At 42.8% G+C, this 20,626-nt stretch overlaps 1 protein-coding gene across 9 annotated transcripts in view; it reads right to left on the bottom strand.

The window, feature by feature from the left end:
- Nucleotides 1-20,626, bottom strand: part of LOC118400122 (protein kinase C-binding protein 1-like) — a 31,060-nt gene that overhangs the window by 7,054 nt on the left and 3,380 nt on the right. Inside the window, exons 2-16 of one of the 9 annotated variants that reach the window (XM_052473334.1) lie at nucleotides 17,003-17,264; nucleotides 5,985-6,055; nucleotides 5,488-5,639; nucleotides 4,515-4,736; nucleotides 4,115-4,228; nucleotides 3,422-3,487; nucleotides 2,891-2,983; nucleotides 2,708-2,795; nucleotides 2,563-2,618; nucleotides 2,398-2,475; nucleotides 2,130-2,245; nucleotides 1,491-2,002; nucleotides 1,115-1,258; nucleotides 730-894; nucleotides 27-572 (exon numbers count right to left, since the gene is read on the bottom strand). In XM_052473334.1, coding sequence (XP_052329294.1) covers nucleotides 27-572; nucleotides 730-894; nucleotides 1,115-1,258; nucleotides 1,491-2,002; nucleotides 2,130-2,245; nucleotides 2,398-2,475; nucleotides 2,563-2,618; nucleotides 2,708-2,795; nucleotides 2,891-2,983; nucleotides 3,422-3,487; nucleotides 4,115-4,228; nucleotides 4,515-4,736; nucleotides 5,488-5,639; nucleotides 5,985-6,055; nucleotides 17,003-17,016 — 2,437 coding nt within the window. In that variant the 5' untranslated portion in view covers nucleotides 17,017-17,264. Of the gene's footprint in view, nucleotides 1-26; nucleotides 573-729; nucleotides 895-1,114; nucleotides 1,259-1,490; nucleotides 2,003-2,129; nucleotides 2,246-2,397; nucleotides 2,476-2,562; nucleotides 2,619-2,707; nucleotides 2,796-2,890; nucleotides 2,984-3,421; nucleotides 3,488-4,114; nucleotides 4,229-4,514; nucleotides 4,737-5,487; nucleotides 5,640-5,984; nucleotides 6,056-14,705; nucleotides 15,215-17,002; nucleotides 17,410-20,626 lie in introns of those variants that run through there. The other 8 variants (XM_052473337.1, XM_052473335.1, XM_035796626.2 and 5 more) reach the window with 8 other exon arrangements.

The following is a 20,626-nucleotide window of genomic DNA, read 5'->3' as shown; positions in this document are numbered from 1 at the left end:
GTGGTAGAGAATAGGAGGACTCTCACCCTCTGTCTTATTGGTTGGTGGATCTTTGGTGGCGTGTGCATCTTTCCTAGTCCTCTTCCGGTCTCTGCCCCCCTGGTCCTCCCCCAGGTCAATCACCAGCTCCCTCTCAGAGTCGGAGTCATCCACCAGAGAGGTCTGCCTGGCCTCCTGCTTCACCTGGGGCTTCTCTCTGGGGGCTAGGGATGCAGGGACTGCTTTGTCTTTCTCTGGGGGCTCTTTGTCTGACGCTACACCCTGCTTCTCTTTTGACAAGGATTCAGAGAGGGTAGATGGTACCCCTGCATCTCCCATGGTGGCCGTTGCAGTTGCTGGCCCTGGCCCCTCTGTTTTGCCCTCCTTGTTTTGGATGGGGGGCAGGGGGTCTTTGGACCCCCTCTTGGGAGGGTCCTTCTCGCCCTTGTCATTGGCCTCAGTGTGCTGGCCCCCTTTAGGTTTCTGTTCCTCGTCGCTGGCGTACTCACTGTCACTCGAATCTGATTTATCAGAGTCCTCGGTGTCGCTGTGTTCCACTCCCTTATACACGTCCTCAGAGATCTCATCTATACCTGTAAGCAGAGAGGGGAAATTGGGGTAAATGTATAACATCAAAGGTTTCAGCAGTGGTTTGCATGGTTGTTTTGATAAAGTTTAAAAAAAGAAAGTTGAATTGTCCTGGTATCTTAATAAGCGGTTATTTTCTAGCGGTGCAGTTAGGTCACTCACCCAGCTGGGCCTTGCAGCTCTTGATGGTTCTGTCCAGGTTGAGCTGGAAGCGGCTCCTGATCTGTCTTTTGGGTGAGGTGAGGACTGGTGGCACCCCCTGCTGTTGCTGCTGCTGCTGCACAGTCTCACTCAACTCCTTTAGGTCCATCTCAGCTTTGCTTCGGTCTGAAAGGCCAGCACAAGAAACCACAAACAATGTTATGAGCTGGTTGAAATCAGCCACGATCACTAGATCATCAAGTAGGACTGCCTCTACATGTGGTTAAGGTTTCTAGGGTATATGGATAGTGTTTTGTTGTCATGAAGTCTTACCCAGGTCAGGTGTGCTAAATAGCTGAACTTTGATGATGATTGAGGTTTTGATGACAGGTGTGTGGCAGCTCACCCAGGTTGAGATTAAGGATGCTCCCTGTGGGTGTTGCTTTCTCCTGCTTGGGAACAAGAGTCAGGGCAGGGCCCTGGGTGTGGAATGGTTTAGGGCTGTCCTTGGCACCAGAGACAGGATCGGGTCGAGTGGAAGCCGGTGATGCTGTGGGGAGAGTTAAGATATACAGTATCTATCAATGTCATGCTCTTCTTTGGATCTGCATTTAAGAGGTAGGTTTTATTAAAATAACTTATGGTAATTGTGCATTGAAGAATAACTCAACATGCCCTTTGTTTACAGTGCTTGTTTTAAACAAAAACCAGAGTCTAGGTTGCTGTTACAGTATAGTCCCAGGACTCTTCAGACCATTAGAGAGGCCGTGTGCAGTACCTACCTGTGCAGTCCATGGACTCCTCCCCAGCACTGTAGTGGCTAGCAGGGGCTCTAGCCTGGCCCTTGTCTGGTGTCTCCTGCTCTCCATCAGATCCTGTGTGACCAGAGGAGTTAGTGCTCATGGGCGAGCGGGGCATATCTGTCAGGGAGATCCTCCGGCCTGTACTCCCTCCAACCCCGCCCATGCCCCCGCCCCCTCCTGACAGCACGCTCCTGGACAAGGGCATCTTGGGAGATGCAGTCATGTCGAAGTTGAACTTGATCTTTTCATGCTTCTCCGGCCGGACCGAGCCGGATGAGGGGTTGGCGGGGTCCAGCAGCATCTGGTACTGGTTGTCAGGGGTATAGGGCGTCCTGAAGGAGGCGTAGGTGAACACTCCAAACTTCTTCCTCATGTTCTCCACGTAGACCTCCATTTCCTGCATGGCGCTGTTGAAGATGCTCTTAGTCTTCTTCACAGAGAAGGGAATCTCCTTGGACATGAGGTAGCAGTTGTTTAAGGGGACCCACGCCCTGGAAGGTGAAGAAACATAACACAACTAAACAGCTGGCTAGAGACAGAGTCTAGAGACAGAGAGTTGAGAAATGCAAATGCACTGATGAGTATAATTGACATAGGTAGGTACCAAAGGGGAATTACCTGTCGTGTTGCCCAAAGAAGCGAGCATCCACCTGCCCGTCTTTGTCCCGCAGTGCTTTGGCAGGCCAGAATGGAAACCCTTTCAGCTTAGCCCACACGAGAGGGTGAGGATCACTCTGAGCAAAGTAAGCAGGAAGACTAGTTATCATACTGAGACCATTATATAGGCCGCATTCAGTATACACAAGGCACTACAATTCCAATGTATGACTCGTTTAGCACAAGCTTTGATACAAGTAAATAAGAAAGTTTAAGTAACTGAACTCACACATGGCTCACAGAACCAGTTGTCTCTCTTTTGGCAAGCTGACAGATAGCATTCCGGACAGACTTCAATCTCATTCATCTGAAAGAGAAGAATCATTGTAGGTGTAACAATTGTAGTTGTCTTCTGGAGGCCTGAAAGAATTATTGAACGCCTTCCCATACTCACCTCATGTTCACAGATTTTCACTATGACCTTAGCTGTGGCAGTGAGCTTATGATTTCCTGGAATAAGAAGGTCACCATTAGAAATAACCACAAACCAGTTATTGAAACCAGTGAAAATCCATTGCAATCTAAACACGGACACTGACCTCCATTATAAATTATGCAGTTGTGTAAAATCCATTTCACATCTGCCAAGAAAGCTTCGGTACAGCCATACATTTTCTTCTTTGTATTCTGGAAAAAATAAAATAGAAAAGGTCAGTGATCAACAACTGGTGAGGTTTGGGATTGTAGTTCTAACCCCAAAGAAATAAGCAGAGAACATTAACCTTCTCTAATGTACAGAGGTCCATGGCGTGAAAAATATACTCTGCGTAGTCCGGATGCTGTTCCAGAGATACTGGCTTCTGGAAGGGTTCCGTCTGGAGAAGATATCCAAGAGACGTGCACAGTGAATTAACCTTCATATTCCAAATACAGGCCTCACTTAGGCCAAATCCTAACTTGAGACACAAGCACAGCTACAACTTTCATGTAAATATATCAAATTGGCATCAATTCAAAATTTAGGTCAAGATTTAAAATGGCCTGCCTTGCACGCATCTCAATTTAGGATTAAACTGCATGACCTCACACACAGACACACACACACACACACACACACACACACACACACACACACACACACACACACACACACACACACACACACACCGTATCACCCAGACTCTACCACCCCAGGACAGACGACAGCAACTAAAAACAGACACACAAAACAAAAAGAACACTCCAAACAGGAGGGGGAAAAAACGAACGGAAAGTATGATGGGGGTCTTTTTTTAGTGTGTTTGATTGATTACCCAATTAAAAGCCTTTCTCTGCGTGGCGGCTGCATGGGGGGAGTGAGATGACGAGCGTGGTTGGTCCTGAAAAAGAGTAAGAGGGGCAACTGTATCCTCACCACACCACGCTTTACAAACTGCACCCTTGGTTCAATGGTCCCTTTTCTCTTTATGCCATTGTAGAGGAGAAGACTGGCGAAAACAGGCTTGGGGTGGTTTAGTGTTGTTAGAGAGCTTCCTAACCACTTTGTAACCAGAACACCAAAAGATACTTCAGACTCTGAGTATAGGAAATCATTTGGCTGGGTGCAGTTCTCCGTGTATTAGGGCAGGGGCAATGGACATCATCACTGATGGAAAATAAAACCATGAGTAAGCATTAAGCAGTCTTAGAATCAGACCATATCAACAAGCGCAAGACCATTCCATTGTGTTTGTGCGAGAGCTCTGTTCACTCGCATTGGCATTACTAATACATCTATCTCTATTCTTCAATAGTCCAATATATCTCCTGTCAAAACAATTAGTCAATGACAACAGTTAGAACAGGTAGAAATTAAATAGAGTTGTTCCATGACAATGTGGGGAGGGTGAAAGCAGAAGCACAAGCCATTGCAATACGTACTATATCCAGTTGAACAGACCTGATATTTGTTTATAGTGTTACTGGGACTAATCAGCCAGGTAGAGGAGGGAGGTCAGTGCACTTACACCTGGCTGTTTCATCTTCTGGAGTGCAAACTTTAGCAGGTAAGACAGCTGGTCTAGTGTTAGCATCGTCATTGCTTTACTCTGAGTCTCTATGCACTCTGCAACTGTTATTTTCTGAAAGAAAAGAGGTAGAGCGAAAGATGTTAGCTTCAAAGGTATTTTGCCATCTCAAAGGATATTCTCAGTATCAAGCGTCATTTTACAACCTTGACAACATCATAAACCAACACGATCAGAATTTCTTTTAGCTCCAAGATTTTGCTCAACTCTGTAACTTCCAATAAATAGGGATGTCTTTCATCATAGTCAGGACTCAATCCTCAGCCTCAAACCTCCCACGCATTTTAAAGTTGTCTTCCTAGTAGACAACTGGTTTCCAGTCCCACCCACAAGCGAGTACCTCACACTCAGGGCAGAACCAGTCACCCTCGGGCTCTGCGGGCAGTTTGAGGCACTTGGCGTGGTACACCCTCGGGCAGAGCTCACAGCAGAGCACCTGGCCCTCGCGGTGGCACAGCCAGCAGTAAAAGTCATTCCTGCCGTCCTGCGGTACAACATCAACAGGGTCTGTGGTGAGTGCTGGCTGCTTCGCATAGTAAAAGGGACCATGTCTTAGTTCTGACTGAAATGTAGGCAAGAGAAGGAGAAAGTTGGAGGGGTTCAACATTTAATTTAGGCGTGAGATTACATGAGCAGCAGAAACATGCAAAACATTTTTTATAATCAACAGAAGTTACATAGTAATGGTCCAAAGCACAGATTGCTTAGAACCCTGTGTTGCAACATAAGGCATTCAAAAGTGTATTAATTGATCATTTGTGTTATCAAACTGGAAGAGAATCACTGTAGATTATATTGCAAATCCCCTTTCAAAGGTCAAGACAGTGAAAAGGATCAGTTTGAGAAACTAGTCTTTAGTATCACTTAATGATTGGATCTGAGAAACTGTGTTTTGGTCCACACCCATTACTGTTTTGCATTGAGACAAGCTTTGATCCATGGCTTATAATTGACCATTTATAAATCTGATTAAAAGTGTTAAACATTAATTGCATCAGTTTTTCTTTAAGCAATATCCGAAAACTCAATCAATTTCTTGATTTCAGTAGGCAAAATTAAGCATGCAAACACACATTAACGAAACAAGAATCATTTAGATAACAATTGTATTAGGACATTAGGCTTACTGTAACACTATAAGAAAATATCAACCCTTGGTCTCACACACATCAAATAGTCCCATGGCATACCAAAAGACTCAATTGGAACCGAAAGTTAGTTTTTTTTAGTGGGATATATTGCAGTGTAACTGCAGTGTAAACCCAGCAGCCTCACAGTGTGAGCACAGAGGAGAGTGGAGGGGGAGGTCGCACCTGGTCTTTACTGCTGCTGACTGCTCCTGGTTTCTTCTTCTTTTTGACCGGGCTGGAGGAGGTCTCAGCAGGGGAGTGACCGTTGGATGAGTGAGGGGGGCTGGGCACCTTTCGTTTCTGCGCCACTCGCTCCACTAACCCAGGGACTGAAACTGCAGAGAGGGGTCAAAGGTCAGACATGACAGATGCAATATTTCTAAGAAGAAGGTGCATGTACTAGCCATAGAACAGTAGATGTTCATTGTTTTCATACAGTACAGAAGATAAAACCAGTTGCCATAGCGATAAGACATGACAGCGATATGAACAGAAACAGCATATTAGCCTCCATCTTGTACCTTGTATCGTTCAGCTCTGTACCAGACACACACACATGCATGCACACATACAGTACACTCAACATGGGAGCAATAAAATAAACCCTTTCACCACATACTCCACACAGGCATAGGCAATCATAAGTAATAGTATAGCTCAGCTTTGTGTTTTTTTCTCACCTTTGGATCGTGTAGAGATCTCCATCCCCTCTACTGCATCTGACTCAGTCTTTACCTCCTCCTCAGCCACACTGACGCAGGGAAAAGAGGCACTATTAATGCCCTGTTATGAAAACACCTACAGAAAAAGACTCCCAACATAGATAATTTCATCCAATGCGTTCTACAGTTTGACTCGCTATGCTTTCACCAGACATGACTTCATCCACAGTATGTTCAGTGTGCACTTGGTACCAATCATAAAATCACATTGTATAAGAGCATCTGCTGAAGTCTTACAAATCTTATTTGTGTGGATCTAGTATCATTTTCAGGGGAAAGACATAATCCCGTCTGGCTGTAAAGGTCTGCTTTAACACAGACTCACTTGGCAGTGAGACTCACTCTCTCAGTCTCACTACAATGGGGTGTTTCTTAGAGCGAGAGTCCATTTGGCCCAGAAGCAAACTCAACCAATTTTGACTGGACACAGACACACGCTGTTCATTTGGGTGCCAGCTCTGGCCAGAAAAAGTCCCTCTCATATTGGGAGAAGGAAAATGTTTAGTAAAGCAATTTCAAAACAGGAAATGCCACGTATTCATTTAACCATTTATTAGAAAAAGATTGCAACATGTAATACATTAGTCTTGGCGTTAGGCTCTGATCCTTTGGGGTAGCTCACTATGTGTGTCATGTTAAGATAATAATGATAATTACAGGCATGGCACAAGTTGCGCTATACCAATCCCACTGCAAGAAGGAAACAGAACCAAAAAGGTGGAGGATGGGGTGGGTGCTACAAAATACAACCACATACTATCAAGAAACCAACAGAAGTACAGGTAGCAGAGAATGAGTGAGTAAAACCGATCAGCTAAATAGACCACCATATTAAAGGTAGGAAGTGTTTGTAGAATATGATGCAACGTCAGTTGATGCATCAGCTAATGCATCGCAGAAGCCAACACTCGGGTTCCCTGTATGAATTAGCGCTGCCCTTAATTAGCGCTGCCCTTACAAGCATTTCGCTACACTCGCATTAACATCTGCTAACCATGTGTATGTGACAAATAAAATTTGATTTGATTTGATTTAATGTCTAGTAAAGCAGTGTTCCAATGTTAAGAGTTCCCGAGTGACAAACTGACAGAATGTGATTGGACTAGGTCAAATGATTTGTTTAGTTAATTAGGATCCCCATTAGCTACTGCACATTGAGCAGCTACTCTTCCTGGGGTCCACACAAAACATACAAATACATGACCGAGTACAGAACAGTTAGACAAGAACAACATAAGATATTACACAAAATAAAAGTAAGAGTTATATATAGGAAAGACACCAAGACACAACAATAAAATGTACATACAGTTGAATTCAGAAGTTTACATACACTTAAGTTGGAGTCATTAAAACTTTTTTTTCTTCCACTCCACCTATTTCTTGTTAACAAACTATAGTTTTGGCAAGTCGGTTAGGAAGTCTGCATGACACAAGTATTTTTTCCAGCAATTGTTTACAGACAAATTATTTCACTTATAATTCACTGTGTCACAATTCCAGTGGGTCAGAAGTGTACATACACCAAGTTGACTGTGCCTTTAAACGGCTTGGAAAATTCCAGAAAATCACGTCATGGCTTTAGAAGCTTCTGACAGGCTAACTGACATAATTTGAGTCATTTGGTGGTGTACCTGTGGATGTATTTCAAGGCCTAATCTTCAAACTCAGTGACTCTTTGCTTGACATCATGGGAAAATCAAAAGAAATCAGCCAAGACCTCAGAATAAAAATTGTTGACCTCCACAAGTCTGGTTCATCCTTGGGAGCAATTTCCAAATGCCTGAAGGTACCATTTTCATGGTGCGAAAGTGCAAATCAATCCCAGAACAGCAGCAAAGCACTTTGTGACGATGCTGGAGGAAACACGTTACAAAAGTATCTATATCCACAGTAAAACGAGTCCTATATCGACATAATCTGAAAGGCCGCTCAGCAAGGAAGAAGCCACTGCTCCAAACCCGCCATAAAAAAGCCAGACTACGGTTTGCAACTGCACATGGGGACAAAGATCGTACTTTTTGGAGAAATGTCCTCTGGTCTGATGAAACAAAACAACATAATAAAAAACATAATAAAACTGTTTGGCCATAATGACCATCAATATGTTTGAAGGAAAAATGGGGAGGCTTGCTAGCTGAAGAACACCATACCAATCGTGAAGCAAGGGGGTGGCAGCATCGTGTTGTGGGGGTGCTTTGGTGCACTTCACAAAATAGATGGCATCATGAGGCAGGACAATTATGTGGATATATTGAAGCAACATCTCAAGACATCAGTCAGGAAGTTAAATGGGTCTTCCAAATGGACAATGACCCCAAGCATACTTCCAAAGTTGTGGCAAAATGGCTTAAGGACAACAAAGTCAAGGTACTGGAGTGGCCATCACAAAGCCCGGACCTCAATCCTATAGAAAATTTGTGGGCAGAACTGAAAAAGCGTGTGCGAGCAAGAAGTCCTTCAAACCTGACTCACTTACACCAGCTCTGTCAGGAGGAATGGGCCAAAATTCACCCAACTTATTGTGAGAAGCTTGTGGAAGGCTACCCAAAACATTTGACCCAAGTTAAACAGTTTAAAGGCAATGCTACCAAATATTTATTGAGTGTGTGTAAACGTCTAACCCACTGTGATGAAAGCTTTCAAAATGATGTAATGAAAGAAATAAAATCTGAAATAAATCATTTCACATTCTTAAAATAACGTGGTGATCCTAACTGACCTAAGATGGGGAATTTGTACTAGGATTAAATGTCAGGAAATGTGAAAAACTGAGTTTAAATGTATTTGACTAAGGTGTATGTAAACTTCCGACTTCAACTCTACCTTTTTATATTGTTAAATACAGTACAGTTAAATTAGATTTTATTTTTTAAAGGAAGAGAGGAGCTGAGACGTAATCTGTTTTTTAAAGCTAAACTTGCTTTTTGCCAGAGTAACCTCTGGTGGCAGAGCATTCCACGATGATGGGCTCTATAGATAACTGAGTGACACATTCAAATCGGTTTTTGGTTTGGGTTTCGTGAAGAAACACAGTGACATGTCTGCTTTTATGTACAGTGGGGCAAAAAAAGTATTTAGTCAGCCACCAATTGTGCAAGTTCTCCCAAGATGTGAGAGGCCTGTAATTTTCATCATAGGTACACTTCAACTATGACAGACAAAATGAGAAGAAAAAAAATCCAGAAGATCACATTGTAGGGTTTTTTATGAATTTATTTGCAAATTATGGTGGAAAATAAGTATTTGGTCACCTACAAACAAGCAAGAATTCTGGCTCTCACAGACCTGTAACTTCTTCTTCTCTGTCCTCCACTCGTTGCCTGTATTAATGGCACCTGTTTGAACTTGTTATCAGTATAAAAGACACCTGTCCACAACCTCAAACAGTCACACTCCAAACTCCACTATGACCAAGACTGAAGAGCTGTCAAAGGACACCAGAAACAAAATTGTAGGCCTGCACCAGGCTGGGAAGACTGAATCTGCAATAGGTAAGCAGCTTGGTTTGAAGAAATCAACTGTGGGAGCAATTATTAGGAAATGGAAGACATACAAGACCACTGATGATCTCCCTCGATCTGGGGCTCCACGCAAGATCTCACCCCGTGGGGTCAAAATGATCACAAGAATGGTGAGCAAAAATCCCAGAACCACACGGGGGGACCCAGTGAATGACCTGCAGAGAGCTGGGACCAAAGTAACAAAGCCTACCATCAGTAACACACTACGCCGCCAGGGACTCAAATCCTGCAGTGCCAGACGTGTCCAGGCCTGTCTGAAGTTTGCTAGAGAGCATTTGGATGATCCAGAAGAAGATTGGGAGAATGTCATATGGTCAGATGAAACCAAAATATAACGTTTTGGTAAAAACTCAACTCGCCGTGTTCTGAGTTGATGCTGAGTTGCATCCAAAGAACACCATACCTACTGTGAAGCATGGGGGTGGAAACATCATGCTTTGGGGCTGTTTTTCTGCAAAGGGACCAGGACGACTGATCCGTGTAAAGGAAAGAATGAATGGGGCCATGTATCGTGAGATTTTGAGTTGAAAACCTCCTTCCATCAGCAAGGGTATTGAAGATGAAACGTGGCTGGATCTTGCAGCATGACAATGATCCCAAACACACCGCCCGGGCAATGAAGGAGTGGCCAGTCTCCAGATCTCAACCCCATAGAAAATCTTTGGAGGGAATTGAAAGTCCGTGTTGTCCAGCAACAGCCCCAAAACATCACTGCTCTAGAGGAGATCTGCATGGGGGAATGGGCCAAAATACCAGCAACAGTGTGTGAAAACCTTGTGAAGACTTACAGAAAAAGTTTGACCTCTGTCATTGCCAACAAAGGGTATATAACAAAGTATTCAGATAAACTTTTGTTATTGAGCAAATACTTATTTCCCACCATAATTTGCAAATAAATTCATAAAAAATCATACAATGTGATTTTCTGGAAAAATAATTCTCATTTTGTCCGTCATAGTTGAAGTGTACCTATGATGACAATTACAGGCCTCATCTTTTTAAGTGGGAGAACTTGCACAATTGGTGGCTGACTAAATACTTTTTTGCCCCACTGTATGTCAATTTGAAGTATATGCAAATAGATTATATAAGTGGTTAGGCATTTTCAATTCACAAATGTTTCTTAAAAAGACAAAGAGAAGAAGTAAATTTGTCGTCAACCATGAAAGACTATCATGTACTGTATGTTGTTGATGTTAGTTATGTGTGTACACTTAAGGGCAAGGCGTGCTGCTTTGTTTTGAGCCAGCTGCAGCTTTGCTACAGTAGGTCTTTCTTTGCTGCACCTGACCATATTACCAGACAGTAATCAATATGGGACAAGATCAAAGCCTGAACAACTAGTACAGTTGATCTGTGTATCAAAAAACGCAGAACCTTTTTTATAACAGACATACAGTGCATTCAAAAAATATTCAGACCCATTGACTTGACATATTGTAACGTTACAGCCTTGTTCTAAAATGAATTAAATAGTTTTTTACTCCATAATGACAAACTAAAAACAGGTTTTTAGACAATTTTGCTAATTTATTGGGGGAAAAAATGTAAACATGACATAAGTATTCAGACCCTTTACTCAGTACTTTGTTAAAGCACATTTGGCAGCGATTACAGCCTCGCATCTTCTTGGGTATGAAGCTAAAAGCAGATCCTCTCAATCTCTGTCAGGTTGGATGGGAAGTGTCACTGCACAGCTATTTTTAGGTCTCTCCACAGATGTTAGATCTGGTTCAAGTCTGGGCTTTGGCTGGGCCACTCAAAGGCATTCAGAAACTTGTCCCAAAGCCACCACTGCATTGTCTTGGCTGCGTGCTTAGGGTCATTGTCCTGTTGGAAGGTGTACCTTCACCCGTCTGAGGTCCTGAGCGCTCCGGAGCAGGTTTTCATCAATAATCTCTCTGTATTTTGCTCTGTTCATCTTTCCCTCGATCCTGACTAGTTATCCAGTCCCTACCACTGAACAACATCCCCACAGCATGATGCTGCCACCACCATGCTTCACCGTTGGGATGGTGCCAGGTTTCTAGACGTGAAGCTTGGCATTCAGGCCAAGAGTTCAATCTTGGTTTCATTAGATCGGAGAATCTTGTTTTCATGGTTAGAGTCCTTTAGGTGCCTTTCGGCAAACTCCAAGCGGGCTGTCATGTGCCTTTTACTGAGGAGTGGCTTCCGTCTGGCCACTCTACCATAAAGGCCTGATTTGGTGGAGTGCTGCAGAGATGGTTGTCCTTCTGGAAGGTTCTCCCATCTCCACAGAGGAACTCTGGAGCTCTTTCAGAGTGATCATTGCGTTCTTGGTCACCTCCCTGACCAAGACCCTTCTCCTATGAATAGTCAGTTTGGCCAGGCGGCCAGCTCTAGGAAGTATTGGTGGTTCCAAACTTCTTCCATTTAAGAATGATAGAGGCCACTTTGTTCTTCGGGACCTTCAATGCTGCAGAAATGTTTTGGTACCCTTCCCCAGATCTGTGCCTTGACACAATCCTGTCTTGGAGCTCTATGGACAATCCCCTTGACCTCATGGCTTGGTTTTTGCTCTGACATGCACTGTCAACTGTAGGACCTTATACTGTATAATCATGTCCAATCAATTTAATTTACCGCGGGTGAACTCCAAGTTGTAGAAACATCTCAAGGATGATCAATGGAAACAGGATGCACCTGAGCTTAATTTAGAGTCTCACAGGAAAGGATCTGAATAGTTATAAAAATAAGGTATTTGGTTTTTTATTTGTTTTGAACTGTTTTTGCTTTGTCGTTATGGGGTATTGTGTGTATTTAATACATTTTAGAATAAGGCTGTAATGTAACAAAATGTGGAAAAAGGGAAGGGGTCTGAATACTTTCCGAATGCACTGTATTTCTTCCCATCTTCAAAACAACTTCTGGTCAAAAAAAAGGTACCAATCATCTGTCATTGTCTCATTGGAACAATGTCTCAGGGATTAGACATGCTTTTGTGAAGCCATGTATTTCATAAAATTGTGTTGAATCCTATTTACCTGTGAACTCACACTTATGCATTGATGTCCAACCTGGACTCAGGGGTAGACGTAACATAGTAAATGTAAAGCCGGGACACTCCAATTGATATATGATATGCTACATTCCATATGGTATGTATTAATTTATGGATGTCCATTTTTTTTTATTTAACCAGGCAAGTCAGGTAAGAACAAATTATTATTTACAATGACGGCCTAGGAACAGTGGGTTAACTGCCTTGTTATGGGGAAGAACGACAGATGTTTACAGTGTCAGCTTGGGGATTTGATCTAGAAACCTTTTGGTTAATGGCCCAACGCTAACCAGTAGGCTACTTGCCGCCCCAAAACTCATCCATTTTGTATGATATGTTACGAAGTATAATTCCTCCAATATGTTATAAATTTGCAAAACATATGATATGTTACGAATTCCAATTAGTTGTGGCTAACATTAGCTAGGTGGCATGGGTTAGGGGTTAAGGTTAGGGTTAGCTAACATACTAAGTAGTTGCAAAGTAGTTAAAATTGTAATGTTGTCTGATAAGATTCAAACACGCAACCTTTGGGTTGCTAGACATTCACGTTATACCCCCACCCACCCTGACCAGCCTTAAAGACACACTATGCAGAAATCGCTGCACCATTTCCTGGTTGCTAAAATTCTAATAGTTTGCCTAATTTCAGTTTGTGACAAAAATAGCAAGTATCGTATACAGAATCAATGTATCATCTAAACCACTGTGAAATATATTTTCCATAACTAATGTTTGAATCTGGTGTACAAAAGACGCAAAAATGAAACTTAAGCATTGGACGCATAGATATGGGGTACATAGAACAGATCTACCACTTCTTACATTTGCTTTCAATGAGAATGACATATCTATAACTCACCTTTCTATGTGAATTTGGTCAGGTTGCACAAAAAGTTACATATTGCAGCTTAAAGTAACCTTCTGTCTTATGTAACCATATCATACTAATTTGAGTGTCAAGAGGTTTATGTTTATTATGTTACGTCTAGTCTGAGACCAGGCTGTGAGGCTAAAAGGGGATTTCTCAGATTAACAAATTATACAGACATCTCATCTACTGTAAATGACTGGGCATTGATGGGACTGTATGTAACTAACTGGTTTGTAACCAACAGCTAAATGTGTCCTAGTTTCAACATGACTTGAAAAACAATCATGCATTAAACTCAATAGATCTTCTCCTTCCTGTCACCCATGAATCCTGAGCCCACCACCCTTGGGTCCCATGACTGAGACTTCTGAGAGATATGGGTCAAGGCTGAACTGAGGCAGGTGCAATGGAGAACCATCCGCTCTACAACTGCATGGTGACTACAATGCCCTCTATAATGGAACTATCCACAGTCCCAAAACCCCCTAAAATGCAACATCACACTCATGCGCATCATATCCCTCAAGAAAGAAGCGACTCGAACATTCCTGTTTCTTTGTCTTGCACAAACATAGCCCCAGCCCCATGCATGTGCATCATTTAAATGCACACTTCCGTGAATTTAAACAGTACTTTATTGTGGGAAAGCCACTGTTTTAATCAGTATCAGCTCAACATCAACCTCCTTGTTATTCAGACACCAAATGTGTCGATCCCCTTATTTCAGCCATTTTCTTTGACGCCAAGGCACAAGCTACTGTCTCACAGCTCAGATGGGTTCCATTTCAAAAGCTTTTTATTTAGCTCTTGGGGAGAGCAGCATAATTAAAATGCGAGAGTGCAGGATACAAAGATAGCAGCTCCTTGTAGCAAATGTAGTCCCTTTTCCACCACCTCTCTATCCCCCCTCTCTGTCTTAGTTCTCCTCTCCATCTCGGGTAGAAAATGACAGCTACATCTGCAGTGACAGAGCATTGGCTTTACTGGCCTCCACCTCTGACATAACCTGTCAGCAAAGACAGAGATTTTCTCCCTCAGCTACATCCCCTCCTCCACAGGCCAGGAGAGCAGAGGGAGAGAACAGTGATACACACAATAAACACAATAAATCAATGCCTCCCAATCTTCCAACAACACCCCTTCCTGTTGTTAAAGCATTGCAGAAAATACATGATTTTCATGAATATAGTGATATCACCCCTCCCATACCTTCTCTTGACACAAAACCCATGCTTCAATGTAGGAAATTGACAGCATACCTTTTTCCTCTTTACGCACAGAATTCTTCAGGCTTTTTTTTTTTTTTTTTTTTTTCAATTAGTGAGGCCGGTGGGGGATGAGACAAAGCAGAATTTTCCAGAAGGGCCTTGCTCTTCCTGCTGCTCTCTCTGCGATTGTCAATCTTTAACCTCAGCTGTGGGCTTCTGATTGGTTTGTGCGCCACACGGAGGAGTTGCCTGATTGGGCGCCCGGCTTAGTGAGCCACACAGGCTATCTTCTCCCCTCTTTCCTCAGACACAGTGCTGCAATGCAGAGAGGATTTCTCCTCACTCTCACAAAACCTCTGCAACCAAGTCCCTCAAAGTCCATATAGCCCTCACTGGCTGTGTGCATTTTCTAAAACATGGGGGATGCAGTTACACAGGCTTAGAGGGAGCGTATCAGATTCCCTCCCTCTTCCTCCACGGCTCTGAGGCAGTGTGTATGGCGTCCATTTTGAAGACATTCCCTCCCTGCCTGCTGAGCACACTGCACACACACGGCTCCGGCTGAGGCAAGCTGCTGTAGAAAGCACACACAGCTTACCAGGAGACGGCTCACAGGAATGCAGGAAGGGCCTTACAAAGACAGGGCTGAAAATGTCACAGGCCTCAGGAATCAAAATGGATGGCTGTGGTTTAGACTGAAGAACATGCAGCCAGTGCCAACACCCTTTTCCCTGTCCAATACTTTCCTACTGGCATTACCTCTGGTCAAATAAATCCTTAAGGGCTTGGACCTTATCAATGTGTCTATACTTTTAACCAACAGTGGTATTGCTATTACTTATTTTTTTTCTACCAGATCTCTATTTGTAGTTAAATAAATACTAATGCTTCCATTAAGATCATAATGGACAAAAACAATGATGGTTTAACATGGAGAATTAATCTGAACAAGGTGAAGGTCATTAGGAAAGGTCAGACTACTCAGGTATGGTGAATAATTAAAAATGAGTGCCAGCATGACATGGTTTTCTTGTTTCGTGTGAAACCGAAAGTGTCCAGTGGTTTAAAGTCTCTATAACATGGGACAGCAGCATTGGCTGTGTGTGTGAGTAGGCTTTGCTGCATGCGTTTGTGAGTATGAGGTGTGTGTTTTGTGTGAGTGAGTGTGTATCACCTGGTAGATGGCTAGTGATGGCTGTTAAACAGTCTGATGGCCTGGTAATAGAAGCTGTTTTTCAGGCAATTCAATTTGAGGCAGTTGACGTTACATGCCAGACAAGCATTTTGCATGGTTGTTGTCAAAACATCTGCCGACATACAGCATTCGTCTATGTGTGCAAATTCTATGAGTTCCACTAGAGACGTAGAGATTCTCATATCCTTTTTGGGATAATTCTATACTTTTGTCCAAGGCTCTGTCTGAAGCAGCCTTGCATCCCTTCATCAGGCTTCACATACAAACACCCAGAGTGTCTAGACCCGAGGCACAGAAAGGGGAAGCTCTCTGAAATGGATGCCACTCCAAAGCAAAGAGAAAGCTGTGAACTAAAAAATAACATTAGGCAGATTTTCTCACCAGATACTAAACTGTTGAGGCATATAATCTAACATTCGGAGACATTTTATTTCAGCTAGTTGTTAAGAAAAACAGTACTATATATGTTGGTTTAAACCCAGACGAAACGTGTTCAATGATTCAACATGCTAAAACAAGAATGTGAATACGATCCATTGTTATAAACCGTAGTCTGGAAAAACACCCTGACTGTACAGCCATCATAGTTCATCTTGATTGACTACTTCCTGCTTGGAGGGTGTAAGATTAAAAGTAGTGCCATGCACTAATACCACTCTGAGGCCTAAATCATTCTTGCTGTGCTGTCATTGCTGAGCTGTCTCTTTACCATCTGTTAAATCCACTGGGATCCCCTAATGAATGTTCTCTCGCCCTGCTACGGCCCTCTCCCCTCCCCACACCTTCCATCTTGAATGTACAGGCCTGTGACACAGTCATAAACCCTTACAACCCAACAACAACCTAGCCAAACTGATCAATCCTGTGCCTTATTGCAAAAGGGATATATTCCTCTTGCCATGGTATATTCTGTACAAAGGAATGAAGACAGGCTGATCCCCTATGTGACCAGAGACATATACAGTCAGCAGAGGAGAGGCAGCCTGCTGTGCTCTGCTCTCCTGCCAGGCTCCACTCCTGTGTTCTAGGGACTAGCAGGCTCTCTCCCCCCTTCTCTCTCCATGAGACAAACCTGTATTCCTGAGGCACATAACATATACAGTAGCTGGTAGCTTATCAAAGAGGAAGTGAAATAATAAAAAATCAAGCTTACCTCTGTGGATGCATGGCTAACAAACTCAGTGTGTTATATGTCAATGCTTGTTAAAACATGGAGGACAAACAGCCCTCTAAGTCCTCACCCTGCTCAGAGCATAGCCACGGCTCTCCAGGCTGGCCGATGGGCTGCTAGGATAGAAGCCAGGCTGTGAGTGGCCTGCTCTCACTGGCATGATGTAAGGCTGCAGCTGATTGGCTGGGGCATTTCCTGGCTGCTAAATCTTTTGTTCCACACAGGCAGGCTGGAGAAAGAAGCGCTGTGGACAGAGGAAGAAACAAGGCCCAAATCACAAGATAAACCATTTCACAGCGCAAATCAGCCAAGAAAACCACATGGAGCTGTAATCCATGTCTGACCCGTCTATATTACATGGACATTTGGTTGTATATCACAAAGTACAGTAACAGCAGCATGAATACAGGACAGGCCCAAGGCCCTCATGTTTCAGGAAAAGCCTTTGTCTCAGAGATTACGCCGCAGTGAAAAACCATCCGCTGTGAAAAAAGTGTTGCACAAATACAAGAGAGCAAACAGCGAGAGACAGTCAGAGGGCTCAATCTGCAAGGTTTCCTCCTCTTGTAAATGAGATGAACTCCTGCAAATGTCTACTGGACATCAACACATTACATAACAATGCAAACACAGTTTAACAGAACAAAGATGAGTTACTATGTTACCCTATTTGAAGACAGAAGTTGACACCAAGTTCTCATGCGGCCTCAAATTCTAATGTGGTCACATAAAAATGTACTTTTATGAACAGATGTGATGGGTTTTTATCTCATCAAATAAAGATAATTGCAGGAATATTTTTTTTAATGTGATGCCATGGGTGTTTTACAAAGTATGTTTCCTTGGCAAGTCAGATTTAACAGGGTTTCAAACCTGTAGACTACTTAAAAGCCAATGTACCAATGTTATTATTACTTCACTAACTAATACTAGAATTGGGATTTCTCTGCCTTCCTAAGGGACCTTTTCTTAAGAAAACAGACTAACCTGTGGCCTATAGCAGAACGGAGAGATTAAATATGTGGCTAATAAAAACTATAAAAAAGTCTGGTATTCCTCTCAGAATTCTGCAGATTGACAATGTTGTAGTTAGTCCCTGCAGAGCCGTGAGAGTTGGATCAGTGCGGGTTCTGCATTATGAAGCATTTACATGACTCTTCAACATTCTATGGCAGCCATGTTAGCTCCCCATTATTATTACACGGAGAATACAATGCTATGTAACTGAATGTCTAGAATTTGAAAAATACAAACAATTCAAAAAGTTGGACTAACTCTCTAAATATATGTCTCAATAGAGTCTCTCTATTGCCTATGAAAGATTATATTATTGCCTATGAAAGATTGTATTTTTGCCCCTTATCTGTTGCCTGGCTACACAAACTAATTTCTCCGGCCAATCGTTACACCACGCCCATGGACATTCGTTTCCTCTCCACAATGGTCAAGTTTGTTTTTCATGACCTGGTGCCCCGGGTGAGCAGAGTTAACTCATTTTATGTAATGCCATTCCGGACTCAACTATTAAGTCTGGATCTGAGTCGCTGCAAGGCAGTTAACCTCCTCAACATCTGCGCCATTGAACGTTGATTAAAGCAGCCCCCCACAGCTCTCTGATTCAGAGGGGTTGTGTTATATGCGTTGTGCAACTGACTATATATCCCCTTTCCATTTGGGCTGCGTTCAGTATGTTTGTACGTTCTGGGGTATTCAATTGAATGGAAATGGTGTTGTACTGAACGATCAGTTGAAAATCTTAGAGGTTAGGGAACTCTGTCAGCATGGCTACTGCCTTTTAAATATGTTACTCATTGCTGCAAGCCACACCCACCAAATGGGAGCAAACGTACCTCAAAGTCTGTTCAAGAATTTACAAGAACGTTTTGAGAACATTTCGCTTAGTACAAACCGTTCGGTACGTAGCAAACATTCAAGTGAACTGCACGCACCTCAGGTAAAACGACAGTTTGAAAATTTGTCATTGATACTCTGATTGGTTAGAGATGATTCAATCGTTAATTACTTTATTTTGTCCAATACCCCTCATTTTGACATCACAACGATGGCAGTCTCAAACTGAAGTATGTAGCCAGTGGTGTAAAAATACTTAAGTAGTTTTTGGGGGTATCTGTACTTTACTTTACTACATATTTTTTTAACAATTGTTTTACTTCACTACATTCCTAAAGAAAATGTGGTACTTTTTACTCCATACATTTTCCCTGACAGCCAAAATAATTAGTTACATTTTGAATGCTTAGCAGGACAGAAAATGGTCCAATTCGCACACTTATCAAGAGAACATCCCTGGCCATCTCTACTGCCTCTGATCTGGTGGACTCACTAAATACAAATGCTTTGTTTGTAAATGATGTAGGAGTGTTGGAGTGTGACCCTGGCTATACGTAAATATACATACAATTGTGCTGTCTGGTTTGCTTAATATAAGGAATTTTAAATTATTGTTACTTTTACGTTTAATACTTACATATTTTAGCAACTAGATTTACTTTTGATACTTAAGTATATTTAAAACCAAATACTTTTAGACTTTTACTCAAGTAGTATTTTACTGGGTGACTTTCACGTTTACTAATTTTCTATTAAGGTATCTTTACTTTTACTCAAGTATGAGATCAATAAAAAAAGTGGTCAGATGAAGCAGATGCTAAGCTACAGGACTGTTTTGCTAGCACAAGACTGGAATATGTTCTGGGATTCTTCATTGGCTTCATCAATAAGTGCATCGCTGACGTCGTCCCCACAGTGACCGCACGTACATACCCCAACCAGAAGCCATGGATTACAGGCAACATCCGCACTGAGCTAAAGGCTAGAGCTGCCCCTTTCAAGGACTCTAACTCGAAGCTTATAAGAAATCCCGCTATGCCCTCCGACGAACCAACAAACAGGCAAAGCATACAGGACTAAGATCGAATCGAATCGTACTACACTGGTTCCGACGCTCGTCAGATGTGGCAGGGCTTGCACACCATTACAGACTACAAAGGGAAGCACAGCTGAGAGCTGTCCAGTGACACGAGCCTACCAGACGAGCTAAACTACTTCTATGCTCGCTTCGAGGCAAATAACACTGAAATATGCATGAGAGCACCAGCTGTTCTGGACGACTGTGTGATCACGCTCTCCGCAGCCGATGTGAGTAAGACCTTTAAACAGGTCAACATTCACAAGGCCGCACGGCCAGACGGATTACCAGGACGTGTACTGCGAGCAAGAACTGACCAACTGGCAAGTGTCTTCACTGATATTTTCAACCTCTCCCTGTCCGAGTCTGTAATGGCAACATGTTTTAAGCAGACCACCATAGACCCTGTGCCCAAGAACACTAAGGTTGGCTGTCTAAATGACTACCAACCCGTAGCACTCACATCTGTAGCCATGAAGTGCTTTGAAATGTGGGTCATGGCTCTCATCAACACCATTATCCCAGAAACCATAGACCCACTCCAATTTTCATACCGCCCTAACAGATCCACAGATTATGCAATCTCTATTTCACTCCATACTGCCCTTTCAAACCTGGACAAAAGGAACACCTATGTGAGAACGCTATTCATTGAGTACAGCTCAGAGTTAAATACC

The sequence above is a fragment of the Oncorhynchus keta genome, chromosome 21 (genome assembly GCF_023373465.1).
Source record: "Oncorhynchus keta strain PuntledgeMale-10-30-2019 chromosome 21, Oket_V2, whole genome shotgun sequence".
Taxonomy (NCBI): Eukaryota; Metazoa; Chordata; class Actinopteri; order Salmoniformes; family Salmonidae; genus Oncorhynchus; species Oncorhynchus keta.
The sequence above is the reverse complement of the archived record's forward strand: the minus strand, read 5'-3'. Positions and strand labels throughout refer to the sequence as shown.